This window comes from Rhinoderma darwinii, chromosome 12, assembly GCF_050947455.1.
Source record: "Rhinoderma darwinii isolate aRhiDar2 chromosome 12, aRhiDar2.hap1, whole genome shotgun sequence".
NCBI lineage: Eukaryota > Metazoa > Chordata > Amphibia > Anura > Rhinodermatidae > Rhinoderma > Rhinoderma darwinii.
The window spans coordinates 2,609,434-2,623,992 of record NC_134698.1 but is presented as its reverse complement, the minus strand read 5'-3'; the positions used below and the strand labels follow the sequence as shown (position 1 = coordinate 2,623,992).

Genomic DNA, 14,559 nt, shown 5'->3' with positions numbered 1-14,559 from the left:
AAGTGTACAGGCACAATTGTTTCCACTCATGTCTGTTGATGGTATGTCCAAATTCAAACATAATCTTGATATCCAATTTGTGGAGTGGGAGAAAGACATCCAGGAAGTTAAGTCCAGGAAATTTTCCAGAGATATTGGAGACTTCCAAAATAACAAAGTATACAGGTGGAGAAGGAACCAGGCCCCAGGTGGTCTCAACTGTACCCCTTCCATCTCCTCCATTTCGTCTCAGAGTGAAACCGATACCATGCCCTACAGATCCACCTTTAACACTCGGCCTAAAAGAAAACTGGCACAAAGACAAGCAGCCAATAAAAAACGACCAGACGCACGAGAACCGAGTAGTCAACTAAAGGTAATTAATCTGTCATCACATGTATTTTCTAAAATTGATTTGGAACTGATAGCCAAGGGCCTGACTTTTTCACCCAGTGCTGCCTTTGATATATTTTCTGCAGTAAAAGATTTACACATCTTCGGCCGCTCACTCATTTTCAACAAATGGTTCAACAAACCAGTGGACAGGGATCTGTTTCCTACATCTGAGGAACAGCAGGCACTCAAGGCGCTTGAAGATTTGCTGGGAGAACATAACATTGATGAAACTGCAGGTAATATTCCTGCATGCATTAGGATTAAATCAAAAAACTTCCCTGCCCTTAGTCTATGCCCCGCGGTGGACCTCTTCATTAAATCTGTAACTCAAGAATTTCATAACATCCCAAGATACATTAAATGTGACAATTTAACTGTGCTAGAGAGAAACAGCTTAAAACAATTGAAAAAAATCAAAGATGTGGTATTCAAGGCAGCAGATAAAGGGGGTAATGTGGTAGTGTGGCCATGTGTCATGTATGAGGCAGAGGCAAATAGACAACTGAGAGACAAATATTGCTACAAGAGGTTGACTTTCAACCCTCTGTCGGCCTTTAAACGGGAATTGCAGGCCAAACTTCTTCAGGCAGTGGAAGATAATGTCATCTCCAAAGAACTCAACTTGGCACTTTCAATTGACGAACCCACAATTCCCACCCTTTATCTGCTGCCTAAGATCCACAAAAATGAGAGGATTCCACCAGGGAGACCTATCATCTCAGGCAGGGGCAGCCTCACTGAAGGGATATGCAGATTCATTGACCACCATTTAAAAAATCTGGTGGTCAATTTACCATCGTATATTCGCGATACTGCTGATCTTTTGCAGAAGATCAGCGGCATCAGCATTGATGGTGACATGCTCCTAGTCACCATCGATGTAGAGTCTCTCTATACATGCATCAAGCATGAAGATGGTCTGAGAGCAGTCCAGTATTTTTTGTCAATATCAGAACTTGACAAATCACTATGTGCATTCATTGCACAGATGCTTGAATACATCCTAACACACAATTTCTTTGTGTTCAATGATTACTTCTACCTACAGCTCCAGGGAACAGCCATGGGGGCAGCGTGTGCACCATCTTACGCTAACCTTTTCCTGGGGCTGTGGGAGAGGAATCTTTTTTCAGATGACCGGGAGGAATCAATGGCGCGGGTCCTCTTTTGGGCCCGCTACATTGATGACATCCTGGTCATCTGGAAGGGCACACATGCAGACCTGGATTCCTTCATGGTTGGGCTCAACATGAATGATATAAACCTTAAATTCACCCATAAAGCACATCCTAGTTGTGTGGACTTTTTGGATGTCAAGATTTTCACTGATGAGAAGGGCTTTATACATAGTGATGTCTTCCGCAAGGAAACCTCTGTGAATGCACTGCTCCACTCTTCTTCATCTCATCCCCCACAGACCATTTCAGCGGTCCCCATTGGACAATTTTTACGAATTAAGAGGATATGTTCCTCTGACTCGTTATTTGAGAAACAGGCAGCAGATTTGAAACATCGTTTCCTAGAGCGAGGATATAGTGCTAGATCCATCAAAAAAGCCTATCGTAGGGCAAAAGGGACCTCTAGGGATGATCTGCTATTCCCCAAAAAGAAGGCAGAGAAACAGAACCAGGTCAGGTTCATTACAGGATACCATTCCCGATGGCCTCAAATGAAGGAAATCCTCAAAAGATACTGGCCGATCCTCCTGACCGATCCCTCCCTAAACAGATTCATTACAAAATATCCCTCTGTGACTGCAAGACGATCCAAAAATCTAAAAGATCATCTTGTAAGAAGTTTCTATGACCCAATAAAAAATAAATATCCATTCGGGACCAAGGGTCCAAGATGGGGATGTAAGCCTTGCGGAAGATGCGTAGCGTGCCCTAATGTAGAAGATGTTACTACCTTCACCGATGTATCTGGCAGTAAAACTTTTAATATCACTCATTCCATTACATGTACTACCAAAGCCGTTATATATTACGCTGTATGTCCGTGCCCGAAGATTTACATTGGTCTTACTTCCAGAGAGCTGAAGGTGCGGGTACGTGAACATATGGCTGATATAAAGCGAGCAGCAGGGGCAGAAATTTTGGAGATGTTGAAACCTGTGGCCCGACACTTTAGAACACACCACTCATGTGATCCCTCCAAGCTGAAGGTGAGAGGGATTGACCATATTATATGTGGTACGAGAGGCGGGGCCACCAAACAAAAACTCGCACAATGTGAGTCTCGTTGGATCTGGACCCTTGGGACAATGTCTCCACATGGATTAAACGAATCTCTGAGCTTTGTTTCGTTTTTGTAACCATTGACTCCTTGTGGGTCTTGGCTTTTATCTTTTCCTCATCCCTGTTGTCACATTTTAGAAATTAACTACCCTCTCTTGTTGTGTTTTCCTTATATACAGAATCATGATATTCTTCTATTGAGTTCATCTGAGGAGGCATCTTGCGGTCCATTCTTCGCTTCTTCTAAGAGGAAACAAGATATACTATACTGCGTTTTGTATACATTTTTTGCATTGGTCATTATGTATATATGGTATCATTTGCATCTCATATTACATATTACTCATCTACTATTTATTTCCATTTTTGTATGGATCATTTGATCCTTTATTTTTGTATAATTCACTTCCAATACGTTATTTTTGTACTTTGGTATAATATGTTCTGGTGCATTTGTTCCTTATTAAATTATTTAATGCTATTAGTAGTTTCTATTGGGCACAATTACATATGTTTAGTTTTTACAAACATAGAGAACCTAAAGTGTGATATATATACTGTCTGCTATATGTGTAGACATTGGTTTGTATTGTATTTTTGTATTAATACATGTGGCTTCAATATTATGGTTTTTCTGGACTTAGTATTTAGGTGTCACCTAGTATTGACTGTTATAATATAATCGTGTGTCCACTACACTTGTACTTTCATATACACATTAACCGGATTTTTTTGATTTTTTTGATTTTTTTTTTTTTTTTTTTTTTTTTTTTTATTTTTTTGTTTTCACCATGTTTCATCACATTCCCAGTACAATTCACTTGCATCACACTTCATATCTGTCACCTCATTCACGTTTTTATTAGCATTCACATTCATCATCATTTACATTCATAATAATTTCATTTTTAATTCTTCACATTCACACTCTTCTTTATATTCTTTCACCTCATCACTCTCACCATTGCCAGGTTGCATTCATTTATTGTTTAACATCACAACCAATCCCCCCCCCCCCTCCTCCCCTTTCCCCCTCCTTCTTTTTCATGTTACACATCACATAAATTACAGCACAAGAAGCCGCTGTTTGCTACTTTTTATTTCTAATAATACATAATACACTGCAAACCATTCGGATCGTAAGCTCTCTTCCTTGTTTCCTTCTGGCACATATCGATGATGGATTGCGCGCTGGTGTTCATGACATCCTGATCAGATGTCTATGTCCGAGGGGGGAGTGGCCCTGGCCTCTTCCAACCGCTGTCTGGACTCGGAGTAAGATGTGTGGGGGGCGTGGTTAGTCCGCGCCGCCCCACATCCTCTCTGATGACGCGGACCGGAAGTGGGGCAGCGCCATCTTGGTACCCCGCACCAGACGCCGTTTTCTTGTCATTTGATCCTGCCTCCTCCTCTTTTCTCCTATTGCAAACACCTGAGCCACGCTCCATATATAGGTAGATTTTAGCAGTTTGACCCTAACCCCGGACGAAGGCAGTTGCCGAAACGCGCGTCGGGTCCAGACATCCTCTCCATGTCTACTGGTATGTTGTACAGCTATTACTGACTTTCTTGCCTGGTACTGGCCTGTTACCTCTTTGTGCGGTTATGCATAATGCTGTATGTTATTTGTAGCACTGATCCTGCAATACACACCATGGCATACACTAGGCTATTATACATATATAGACAATCACTGTGTTCAGGTATCTGCATATAACTGTTGCCACACATATACTCTCATAGAGGCAACCTAGGCAGTACATACATGCATTCTATCCCCTGTTGACCTTCTTTTTGCCATTATTCATTAGGCTTTATCAGCTACAGGTCCGCACAGGCACGTATACTATTCCACCTTTGCTGTATCAACAAATTAACAAGCTTGTATAGATTTATGTCACATCTACATCCGGTACATGTTTGTGGTTGATGTCTTTTTATTGAGTGACTCATTCCCTGTTCCAGTTTTAACCTTTGTTATGGTTTCATGTCAATAAAATTTTGTATTTTTGCTATCATTTTTGTTGTGCTTCAGTCGATCATTTTCTTTGTTGGATTCATCAATTGTTGATCGATGCACCAAGGTTATCTTGGTCATTACCTAGGACGCAAACACAGTAGATCTTATAGTGTTCAGCAACGTTGCTTTATATTGAACATTACTCTGTGTCTGTGCCCTTTTTCGGTGGTATTGTATTTGTACATACTTATTAATGCAAAGATTGTTTGTGGAGAAGAGAGTAATATCCGCTTGAAATATTTTTGAGCTGACTGCCTATATGATATTAGCTCTATTCTACCTCTTCTTTGCGGAGGATTGAGAAGCGGTTCAGTTGAATATGAGAACACTTAGTTGATCTTCCAGCTGTTTATGTGGCTTTATAGGAATATAACTCACCAGCTCCGATGAAGGTGCCGTTTTCTCATGTTGTTATCGCTGCCAAGCCTTGAAATGTCGTGGAATGAATTGTTAGGGCTCTATTTAGCTAGAGCAGTCTATAGGCTATATCCAGCAAAGTGCAACTGGATAAGAAATTTGCTTAATCCTTAGGTCCAGGCTCTGCGCTGCCACTCGGATGCCAGAATGCAAGAAACTCACGTTTTTCCATGACCAGATTTAATATGAAATTTATGCAGTGACTGTCCTCAATTCAAGAACTTTACTCTTTAGTATCCCCCTGAGATTTGACAAATTAAATTTGAGAACTGTGGCCTACTGATATCTGGGCAAAGTAAAATTGTTTGTCGGTACGAATAGCCGATTAACTCACTTGAACTATTCTAAAGAAGCATTTTTTAAAGAAGCCTCTTTAATGTTCTATTTGGCCTTTCTTGATTTTTGACTGGTATTTATACTTGATAGTCCACACTTGACTGCCATTTGAGACAGTCCACAGGGAGCACTTGGTGCTCACTTTGGACTATCTCGAATTACTGATAAGAGGAGTCCAATTATTATAACCACCTCCTACTGTTGACGTCGGCAGTGCGTAGCCCATGAAGGAAGTGATGTGTCGTGGGCTGGCTTGGTGGGTATATAAGGTCTGCGATAGGCTGTATGATCAAATATCACTCGGTGTTGCCAAGGGTAAAAGAGGTGATTTATCAGAAGTGCAAAAAGGGATGATTATTGTCTTTTGGGCCAAGGGCAGCAGTATTTCTCAAACAGCGCAGCTTGTCGAGAAATGGCATCATTCTGAATAATAGACGTGAAACTGCAGAGCACCACGTACCATTAATGTGAACGTCGGCTACGAAGGTGCGCGAGGGACAAACGACACTGGAGCGCCTCACCGTGAAAATTAACCAGGGGGCTCCCAGACGTGTGTACATGTGTGCGCTCAGCACGTGTACATATATTACATGATGAGAACGTCCGTACGTGTGTGTGCTCAGCACGTGTACATATATTACATGATGAGAACGTCCGTACATGTGTGTGCTCAGCACGTGTACATATATTACATGATGAGAACGTCCGTACATGTGTGTGCTCAGCACGTGTACATATATTACATGATGAGAACGTCCGTACGTGTGTGTGCTCAGCACGTGTGCATATATTACATGATGAGAATGTCCGTACATGTGTGTGCTCAGCACGTGTACGTATATTGCATGATGAGAACGCCCGTACATGTGTGTGCTCAGCACGTGTACATATATTACATGATGAGAACGTCCGTACGTGTGTGTGCTCAGCACGTGTACATATATTACATGATGAGAATGTCCGTACGTGTGTGCTCAGCACGTGTACATATATTACATGATGAGAACGTCCGTACATGTGTGTGCTCAGCACGTGTACATATATTACATGATGAGAACGTCCGTACATGTGTGTGCTCAGCACGTGTACATATATTACATGATGAGAAAGTCCGTACGTGTGTGCGCTCAGCACCTGTACATATATTACATGATGAGAACGTCCGTACATGTGTGTGCTCAGCACGTGTACATATATTACATGGTCGGGTGTGTTATACATATCTCAGCAATGTTAAAGTTCTCATACTTACTCCGTACACTGGTTCTCTAGCCCGTACCTACTCAAATACTATTTTGTGTCAGAATATCTTCCGGCGTCAGGCACTTACCATCGCTCTCCTCGCTGTGGCTGCACACGGAGTGTGTGGCCATTCATACCGTGTTTGAGCAATAGGAGCCGCATTGAGCTGTACTGAGTTGTACAGTCACTCTCTATGCAGAATTTATTCCACATGGCACTAAACACGATTACGTCGAGTCTGTTATCCTGAACGGGTCCCTCCACCACTGGGCTTCAATTTACAGCCCGGTGAAGAAACCTTTAAGCATTGAGATTAACTAGGATTGTGCCCTGTTGGACTAATACAATGGCACAGTGCTTAATCCCCAATGGGTTATAAGGATACAGTTACAGCCTATAATTCCCAATTGGCATTAGAGGGATACTTTTGACCGTTACCTTAGGCATTTAGTAGTTATTATTACCAACAATCGACATTATTCAACTATGTATTTTTTAACTGAATTTCTAATGCAACAATAGGTGGTCGACACTTGTTAATTTTCGTCAGGATTCACCTATCCAGGATATTTGTAACTTGCCCTACAATGGTTATAGACTTCCAATTATACATATATTGAGTATGCTAATTATAAGACATTAATTGGTCTTCAGTGCTAAGTAGGGGTCATTGACACTCAATATTTAGCATTTAACATTACTCTTTTTAATCACGTTTATTATTAATAAAACTTTTTTATTTTTTACATTCCATTTAACCACACTACTTTCCTACTGTCCCTTCCCTGCTTTTCACTGCCAAATTCAAATAAAATCTATGAAACACCTGTGGGGTAAAAATACTCACTAGGGGTGTCGTTTCCTAAATGGAGTCACTTTTTGGTCCCTCAGGGGCTCTGCAAGTGTGACATGGCCTCCCCAAACCATTGCTGCTCAATTTGAGCTCCAAAAGCCAAATAGCTCTCCTTCCCTTCTAAGCCCTGCCGTGTGTCCAAACAGCCATTTATGACCACATGTGGGGTATTATTTTACTCGGGAGAAACGGCTTTACAAATTTTGTGGTGCTTTTGAGAAAAAATTAGATAAACCTACATTTTCTTTGAAAAACTGTAGATGTTCATTTTCATGGCCTACTTCCAATAATTTCTGCAAAAAATCTGTGGGGTCAAAATGCTCACTATACTCCTAGATAATTTCCTTGAGGTGTGTAGTTTTACAAATGGGGTCACTTTTGGGGCATTTCCACTGTTTTGTCACATGAATAGCCCTTCAAACCCGACATGATGCCTAAAATATATTCTAAGAAAAATAAGACCCCAAGAACCTCTAGGTGCTCCTTTGATTCTGATGCCGGTGCTCCAGTACATTACCACACTAGGGCTACATGTGAGATATTTCCTGAAACTGCAGAATCTGGGCAATAAATATTGAGTTACGTTTCTCTGGTAAAACATTGTGTCACAAAAAAATAACCAATGGATTAAAAATGAATTACTGCAAAAAAACAAATGAAATTTGTAAATTTTACCTCTAGTTTGCTTTAATTCCGGTGAAACGTGTAAAGGGTTAAGAAACTTTCTAAATGCTGTTTTGAATACTTTGAGGGGTGAAGTTTTTAAAGTGGGGTGACTTTTTGGTGTTTTCTAATATATAAAGCCCTAAAAGCCACTTCACAACTGAACTGGCTCCTGTAAAAATAGCCTTTTGAAAATTTCTTTGTAAATTTGAAAATGTGAGAAATTGCTGCTAAACTTCTAAGCCTTGTAACGTCCTAGAAAAAGAAAAGAATGTTCAAAAAAACGATGCAAACAAAGTAGACAAATGGGGGATGTTAATTAGTGACTATTTTGTGCGCTATTACTATCTGTTTTACAAGCAAATACATTTAAAATTTAGAAAGATGCTAATTTTTACTAAATTGGTGTTTTTCACAATGAAATACTAAACGTACCAAGCAAATTTTAACAGTAACAAAGTCCAATGTGTCACGAGAAAACAATCTCAGAATTGCTTGGATAGGTGAAAGCATTCCGGAGTTATTACCACATAAAGTGACACATGTCAGATTTGAAAAATGAGGCTCCGTCAGGAAGGTCAAAAGTGGCCAAAGAGGGAAGGGGTTAATTCAGCTGCGCTGCAATACAACACATAACCTGTTGACAGGTGTGGCACTATTTTAGGAAGAAAGCAGCTATGTTTTTCTAATCGTGTACATCCTTTTAATATCACCCATTTGGAAATCTTTTCCTTATACCCCTCCTCCAATGTGTTATAAAAATTGTAAAACTTCACACAGAACAGTTTTTATTACGGTCTAATTGGTGGGGGTCCTGACAAGTGAATATGTCTGTGCTGTAGGTAGCTGGGGGGCCGCAGTGCTCATACAGGGCTGTGGTCTCTTCATTCTCAGGTGTGGTGGGTCTTTATTTAGCCTGACCTGTTAATTTATATCAATGCCTTAGATCTAACTGATCAGTATACGCTAAATAGTGACTGATATTTACCAACATTGTTTATTTGTATGTGTAAAGGATATGCCAGTCACAGCTTCGGGGGTTAACGCCCATAGATAATCAGTCTGCACCTGCTTCTGTGTCTGTGAGACTGACTCCATCTTCCACCACTCAGGGTGGCAGGCTTAGGAGTGGGAGAACCTATCACAGCCTGACCAGACGGAGCTAGCTCCCGCCCTCTGTCTATTTATACCTGCCTTTCCTGTTCCTCCTTTGCTTGTGATTCTTCTCGTTTGGTTTCCTGGCCCTGCTGCAGCTTCTTGTACTATTGTCCTTGCTTCATATTGACCCTGGCTTGCTGACTACTCTCCTGCTCTGCGTTTGGTACCTCGTTCACAACTGGTTTGACTTGGCTTGTTCTCTACTCTCCTGCTCTGCGTTTGGCACCTCGTACTCTCCTGGTTTGACTCGGCTTGTTCACTTCTCTTGTTGCTCACGGTGTTGCCGTGGGCAACTGCCCCTTTCTCCCCCTAGCTCTGTGTACCCTTGTCTGTTTGTCTGTCGTGCACTTATTGAGCGTAGGGACCGTCGCCCAGTTGTACCCCGTCGCCTAGGGCGGGTCGTTGCAAGTAGGCAGGGACTGAGTGGCGGGTAGATTAGGACTCACTTCTCTGTCTCCACCCCCCCGTCATTACAGTATGCATAAATGTAGGGAGAGCCACACCCACATGGTAGGATACGCCTCTTAGTAGGACATGGCTTTTTGTAGGACACGGCACAATTTGTCTGGATCATCAAAGTGTCCCCGGCAACTATGATGAAGGAGCAGTCAGCCGTTTATCTCATAGACATAACAATGGTGCGGAGCATAAAATAGAATAAAATCCATGTATAACTTGTGCCCCCCCCATGTCTCGGTCCTGTACACATCTCTTATACTCACTTTAATACCTCTATCCCGCAGTCTGGACTGGACAGAGCTTCCATCAAGTCACTGAGGTGAGGACCAGACAGACGGTTAGCACACAGGACAAGTATCTTCAGGGACCGGTTATTCCTTATTCCATATGCCAACTGGATGCAAGAAGTGTCTGGTAGATCATTATTACCCAAACTGTAAGAAGAAGAAGATGAGATGTGGTGTGAAATTTAATGTTGATAAATGTAGAGGAATATACCTTGGCCGCAATAATAGTATGAATTCATATACATTAAATGGAATAAAACTGGGGATAATGGAACAAGAGAAGGACCTGGGTATTCTGGTTACAAATAAGATAAGCGACAGCACTCAATGTCAGGCAGCAGCTACAAGGATTTCAGGGTATATAAAAAGAGATAAAAACCTGTGATACAAATGTAATTTGACTCCTCTATAACTCCCTTGTAAGGCCACATCTTGAATATGGAGTTAAATGTTGGGCTCCATATTGTAAAAAGGATACAGGAGAACTGGAGAGGGCTCAAAGGCGGGCCCACTGGTTCAGCTTGGACAAAGACCCTTTAGAGGTTCTTATTAACATGTATAAATATATGTGTGGCCAATACAAAGAATTAGCACATAATCTGTTCTTTTCAAGGACTCTACAACAGACCAGGGGACATTCATTGCGGTTCTTAACAGTTAGAGCAGTCAAACTATGGAATGCCCGACCCAAAGAGGTAGTGATGGTAGGGACCATGTCAGAATTTAAAATAGGGCTACATGAATATTTACTGATGAATGGCATTGAGGGTTATAACAAATGAAGCAATGAAAAAGTGTAAATGATTGAGAAAGGTTGGACTTGATGGACCGGTGTATTTTCTCAACATACGCTAAATAGTGGCTGAGATTTACCAACATTGTTTATTTGTATGTAAAATCTCAGTGAGAAAGACACGCCCACTTGGTAGGACACGGCTCCTGGTAGGACACGGCTCCTGGTAGGACACGGCCCTTCGTAGGACACGGCCATTAGTAGGGCACGGCCCTTAGTAGGGCACGGCTCCTGGTAGGACACACCCCTGAGCAGTCAAGAGTTTAGCTCAGACATAACAATGGTGCGGAGCATAAAATAGAATAAAATCCATGTACAACTTGGGCCCCCCCATGTCTCGGTCCTGTACACTTCTCTTATACTCACTATAATTCCTCTATCCCGCAGTCTGGACTGGACAGAGCTTCCATCAAGTCACTGAGGTGAGGACCAGACAGACGGTTACTATACAGGTCAAGTTTCTTCAGGGACCGGTTATTCCTTATTCCAGATGCCAACTGGATGCAGGAAGTATCTGGTAGAACATTACTATCCAAACTGTAAGAAGAAGAAGATGAGATGTGATTGATGCGTCCACAGAGCGTTACTATAAAATCTGTAGGTTGTGAATGTGGAGAGAAACAGTCCCTGATGTTAGTAAAACCCATAAATGTCATCACTAGAAGCCACTTTCTGTGTGTGGGAGGTGTCAGGAATGGGGGGACCCTCATCTATCAGGAGAACCCGGGACCCCTGTTCTCCAATCACAGCAGATGTCGGAGATAATTGTGGACATTTCCATTAGGCCTCATTCAGACATACATAATGTGGCCGCATTTTAGCATCCACATTATTACGGCCACAAGACCCAGTCCTAACGCTATTATTGTGACCCAAACTTAGATCATCAAAAGAACCGCGGGGGTCCGGGTAATAATGCCGGCGCCTGTCATCTCCATTATTATATCAGGCGGCAGATTAGGGGACATTCACATTGAACATTCTGGAGCAGTTTTGCTGTTCTTATAGTTGATCTCAGCAGACAGATGTGTAATTGTAGTGAATGTGATTATAAAACCCCCGGTCACACACTGGATAATCTCCTCCTGGTTTCTGTACATGTAGCGCCCCCTGTCTGTCACGGATTTGCTGTGGTTATTCTCTATTCAGAAATAGAAATTAACCCCTTCCCGCTGCAGCTATTTTTCACATTTTTATTTTTGCTTTTTCCACCTCACCTTCCAAAACCCATAACTATTATTTTTCCATAGAGATTGCCGTATGAGGGCTTGTTTTTGTGGGACGTGTTGTAGTTTTTCATGGCACCATTTATTGTACCTTATAATGTACTGGGAAAAAAAACGGATTTGTTCATGGTCTTTTTTGGGTTTAGTTTTTTCAGTATTCACAGTGAAAATAAAAGACATGTTAACGTTATTTTGCCAATGAACACGATTACAGCGATACCAAATGTATAAAGTTTATATTATGTTTATATAATCCCTAAAGTATATACGTAGATACTACCATGTCAAGACTGAAATAACACAATAGCACACCATAGGTATCATACAAAAAAAACACTTTTATTATATTTAATCAAAATATTTAAGAACAATGGCCATCAAGACCTAAAATAAGACACAAATTAAAACCACATGGTGGTGGTGATGGGAGGGACTACAATACACAGAACATCATATTATATCAATAGTATAACAACCTTTTACATGCTTCATCGTTTTAATCCTTCTCACACAATACGTGCTATTCTAACAGGCCAATTTTTGAGGGCAAGAAGGGTATTTGATTCCCATGCATGAGGAGGAAGCACATAAATTGAGAAATCGTTTTCTACAACGAGGTTACCACAAGCGGGACATAGAAAATGAGGTAAGATTGATCACAACTTACAATACACAGTGGGTAGAAATGAGAAAGATTCTGGAAAGATACTGGCCAATCTTACTATCCGATCCCGATTTGAGGAAATACCCACTATACCCCAAATAACGGCCAAAAGAAGTAAAACTTTCGGTGATCATCTTCTTAGGAGTCACTATACTGCTCCCCAACCCAATCAGTACATCTTTGGGTTAAAGGGACCTGAGTGGTGTTCATTCCCCTGTGGTCAGTGTTAAATCTATAGTTTGGTGATCAAAACGAATACATTTTTTGATTCGGACAACCAAAAGTGCTTATATACTATAGGGATTATGTTTGTGCTTTGATATACGCAGATCATTATATATATTTTTTGGCCTGGTTTGGTAAAAGTATTTTTATATTATGTTTAACAACTTTTACAATGGAAAAACGGAAAAATAAAAATTTGTTTTGTGTCGCCATATTCTGAGAGCCAGAACTTTTTTATTGTTCGGGTGACTGAGCAGTATAAGGGATTATTAATTATTGGGTGAGCTGTAGTTTCTATTGGTACCATTTTGGGGTACATAAGACAAATCACTTTTTATTCCACTTTTTGTGGGAGATTAGGTGATTCTGGGGGTTTAAATTTTAGTTTACTGCGTTCACCTATGCACGATATACCGAAATATGAACCAGGGATTGTTGCATTGCTTGCACGATGGGATGTGAGGGGGGCCCACCCCCCTCTTTCTAACGGCTTAGATGCCAAGGTTGCTATTGACTGCGGCATCTAAGTGGTTGAACTAGCGGGATTCCACTCGTTGCAGTGAAGTGTCGGCTGTTTCATACAACGGACACCTGCTTAGTATGGAGTGGGCTCAGTCTGTTAGCCTGCCCCATACTTTCCATTGCCGGCTGCGACATAAGTATACGTCAAATGTCGGCAAAGTGTTAACGGCTATGGGGCAAAACCTTTTTTTTTTTTTTTTTTTAAATGATCTTTGTGATACAAAAATGATTTTCAGATACAAAAATTTTTTATCGTTTTTTTATTAAAAATTCTGAGCCGTTTTCGTTCTGCAGCCTGCATTTTTTTCCAATACATGTCAGGCTGTCGAATGCTATTCACTATGAAATCTGACAGACAGGCTAGTTCTCCAGCGGCTCCTGTGATTTTCTGAACGCTGATTTTACCTGAAGTATGATCAAATCAAAACTTGGGAGGTGGAGCATGTAGGAACGTGACGTAGCTCCGCCCTGCCCCGTTACCTACGAGCCCGGACATGTGATGCCTGGAATTCACACTGGTCTGAGCTACGCATTTGCCTTAACAGGCAGCAGTGGCCCCACGGAGAGAACACCGGCTTGAAGACAGCAAGTGGCTCGGGAACCCTGCGAATCGTCACCGCAACAGTCGTCCCCCCTCCCGGCAGACAACACGCCATTGGGGAAAGGTGGAGGAGAGGAAGTCGCCTAGACGGGGCCGCGTTTTTGATTGCACAGAGCGCAATGAATAAAAGCCAATAAGCTTCTATGAGACCATGCAATAGCTGAAAGGAAAGCATGAATACCGCAGGAACGCATCAAGCAGCAAGTTGGTCAGAGGGTTCCAGTAGCGAAGCTGCCACTCAGACACAGGAATGGGTGAGATCTAAGCTGTATTACAACGATTTGTCTAAAACCATACTTATTAATGCAAAGATTGTTTGTGGAGAAGAGAGTAATATCCGCTTGATATATCTTTGAGCTGACTGCCTATATGATATTAGCTCTATTCTACCTCTTCTTTGCGGAGGATTGAGAAGCGGTTCAGTTGAATATGAGAACACTTAGTTGATCTTCCAGCTGTTTATGTGGCTTTATAGGAATAT

The 14,559-nt window shown here is 41.5% G+C and overlaps 1 protein-coding gene and 1 long non-coding RNA gene across 2 annotated transcripts in view; one reads left to right on the top strand and one right to left on the bottom strand.

Moving 5' to 3' along the window:
• Positions 1-13,160, top strand: part of LOC142665294 (uncharacterized) — a 31,041-nt gene extending 17,881 nt beyond the window's left edge. The window contains exons 2-3 of the long non-coding RNA XR_012851463.1: positions 10,045-10,196; positions 11,228-13,160. This is a non-coding gene — a long non-coding RNA (uncharacterized LOC142665294). The remainder of the gene's footprint in view (positions 1-10,044; positions 10,197-11,227) is intronic.
• Positions 1-14,559, bottom strand: part of LOC142665291 (NACHT, LRR and PYD domains-containing protein 12-like) — a 169,360-nt gene that overhangs the window by 94,212 nt on the left and 60,589 nt on the right. Inside the window, exons 8-9 of the mRNA XM_075844941.1 lie at positions 11,207-11,377; positions 10,024-10,194 (exon numbers count right to left, since the gene is read on the bottom strand). Of these exons, the coding sequence (XP_075701056.1) occupies positions 10,024-10,194; positions 11,207-11,377 (342 nt within the window). The remainder of the gene's footprint in view (positions 1-10,023; positions 10,195-11,206; positions 11,378-14,559) is intronic.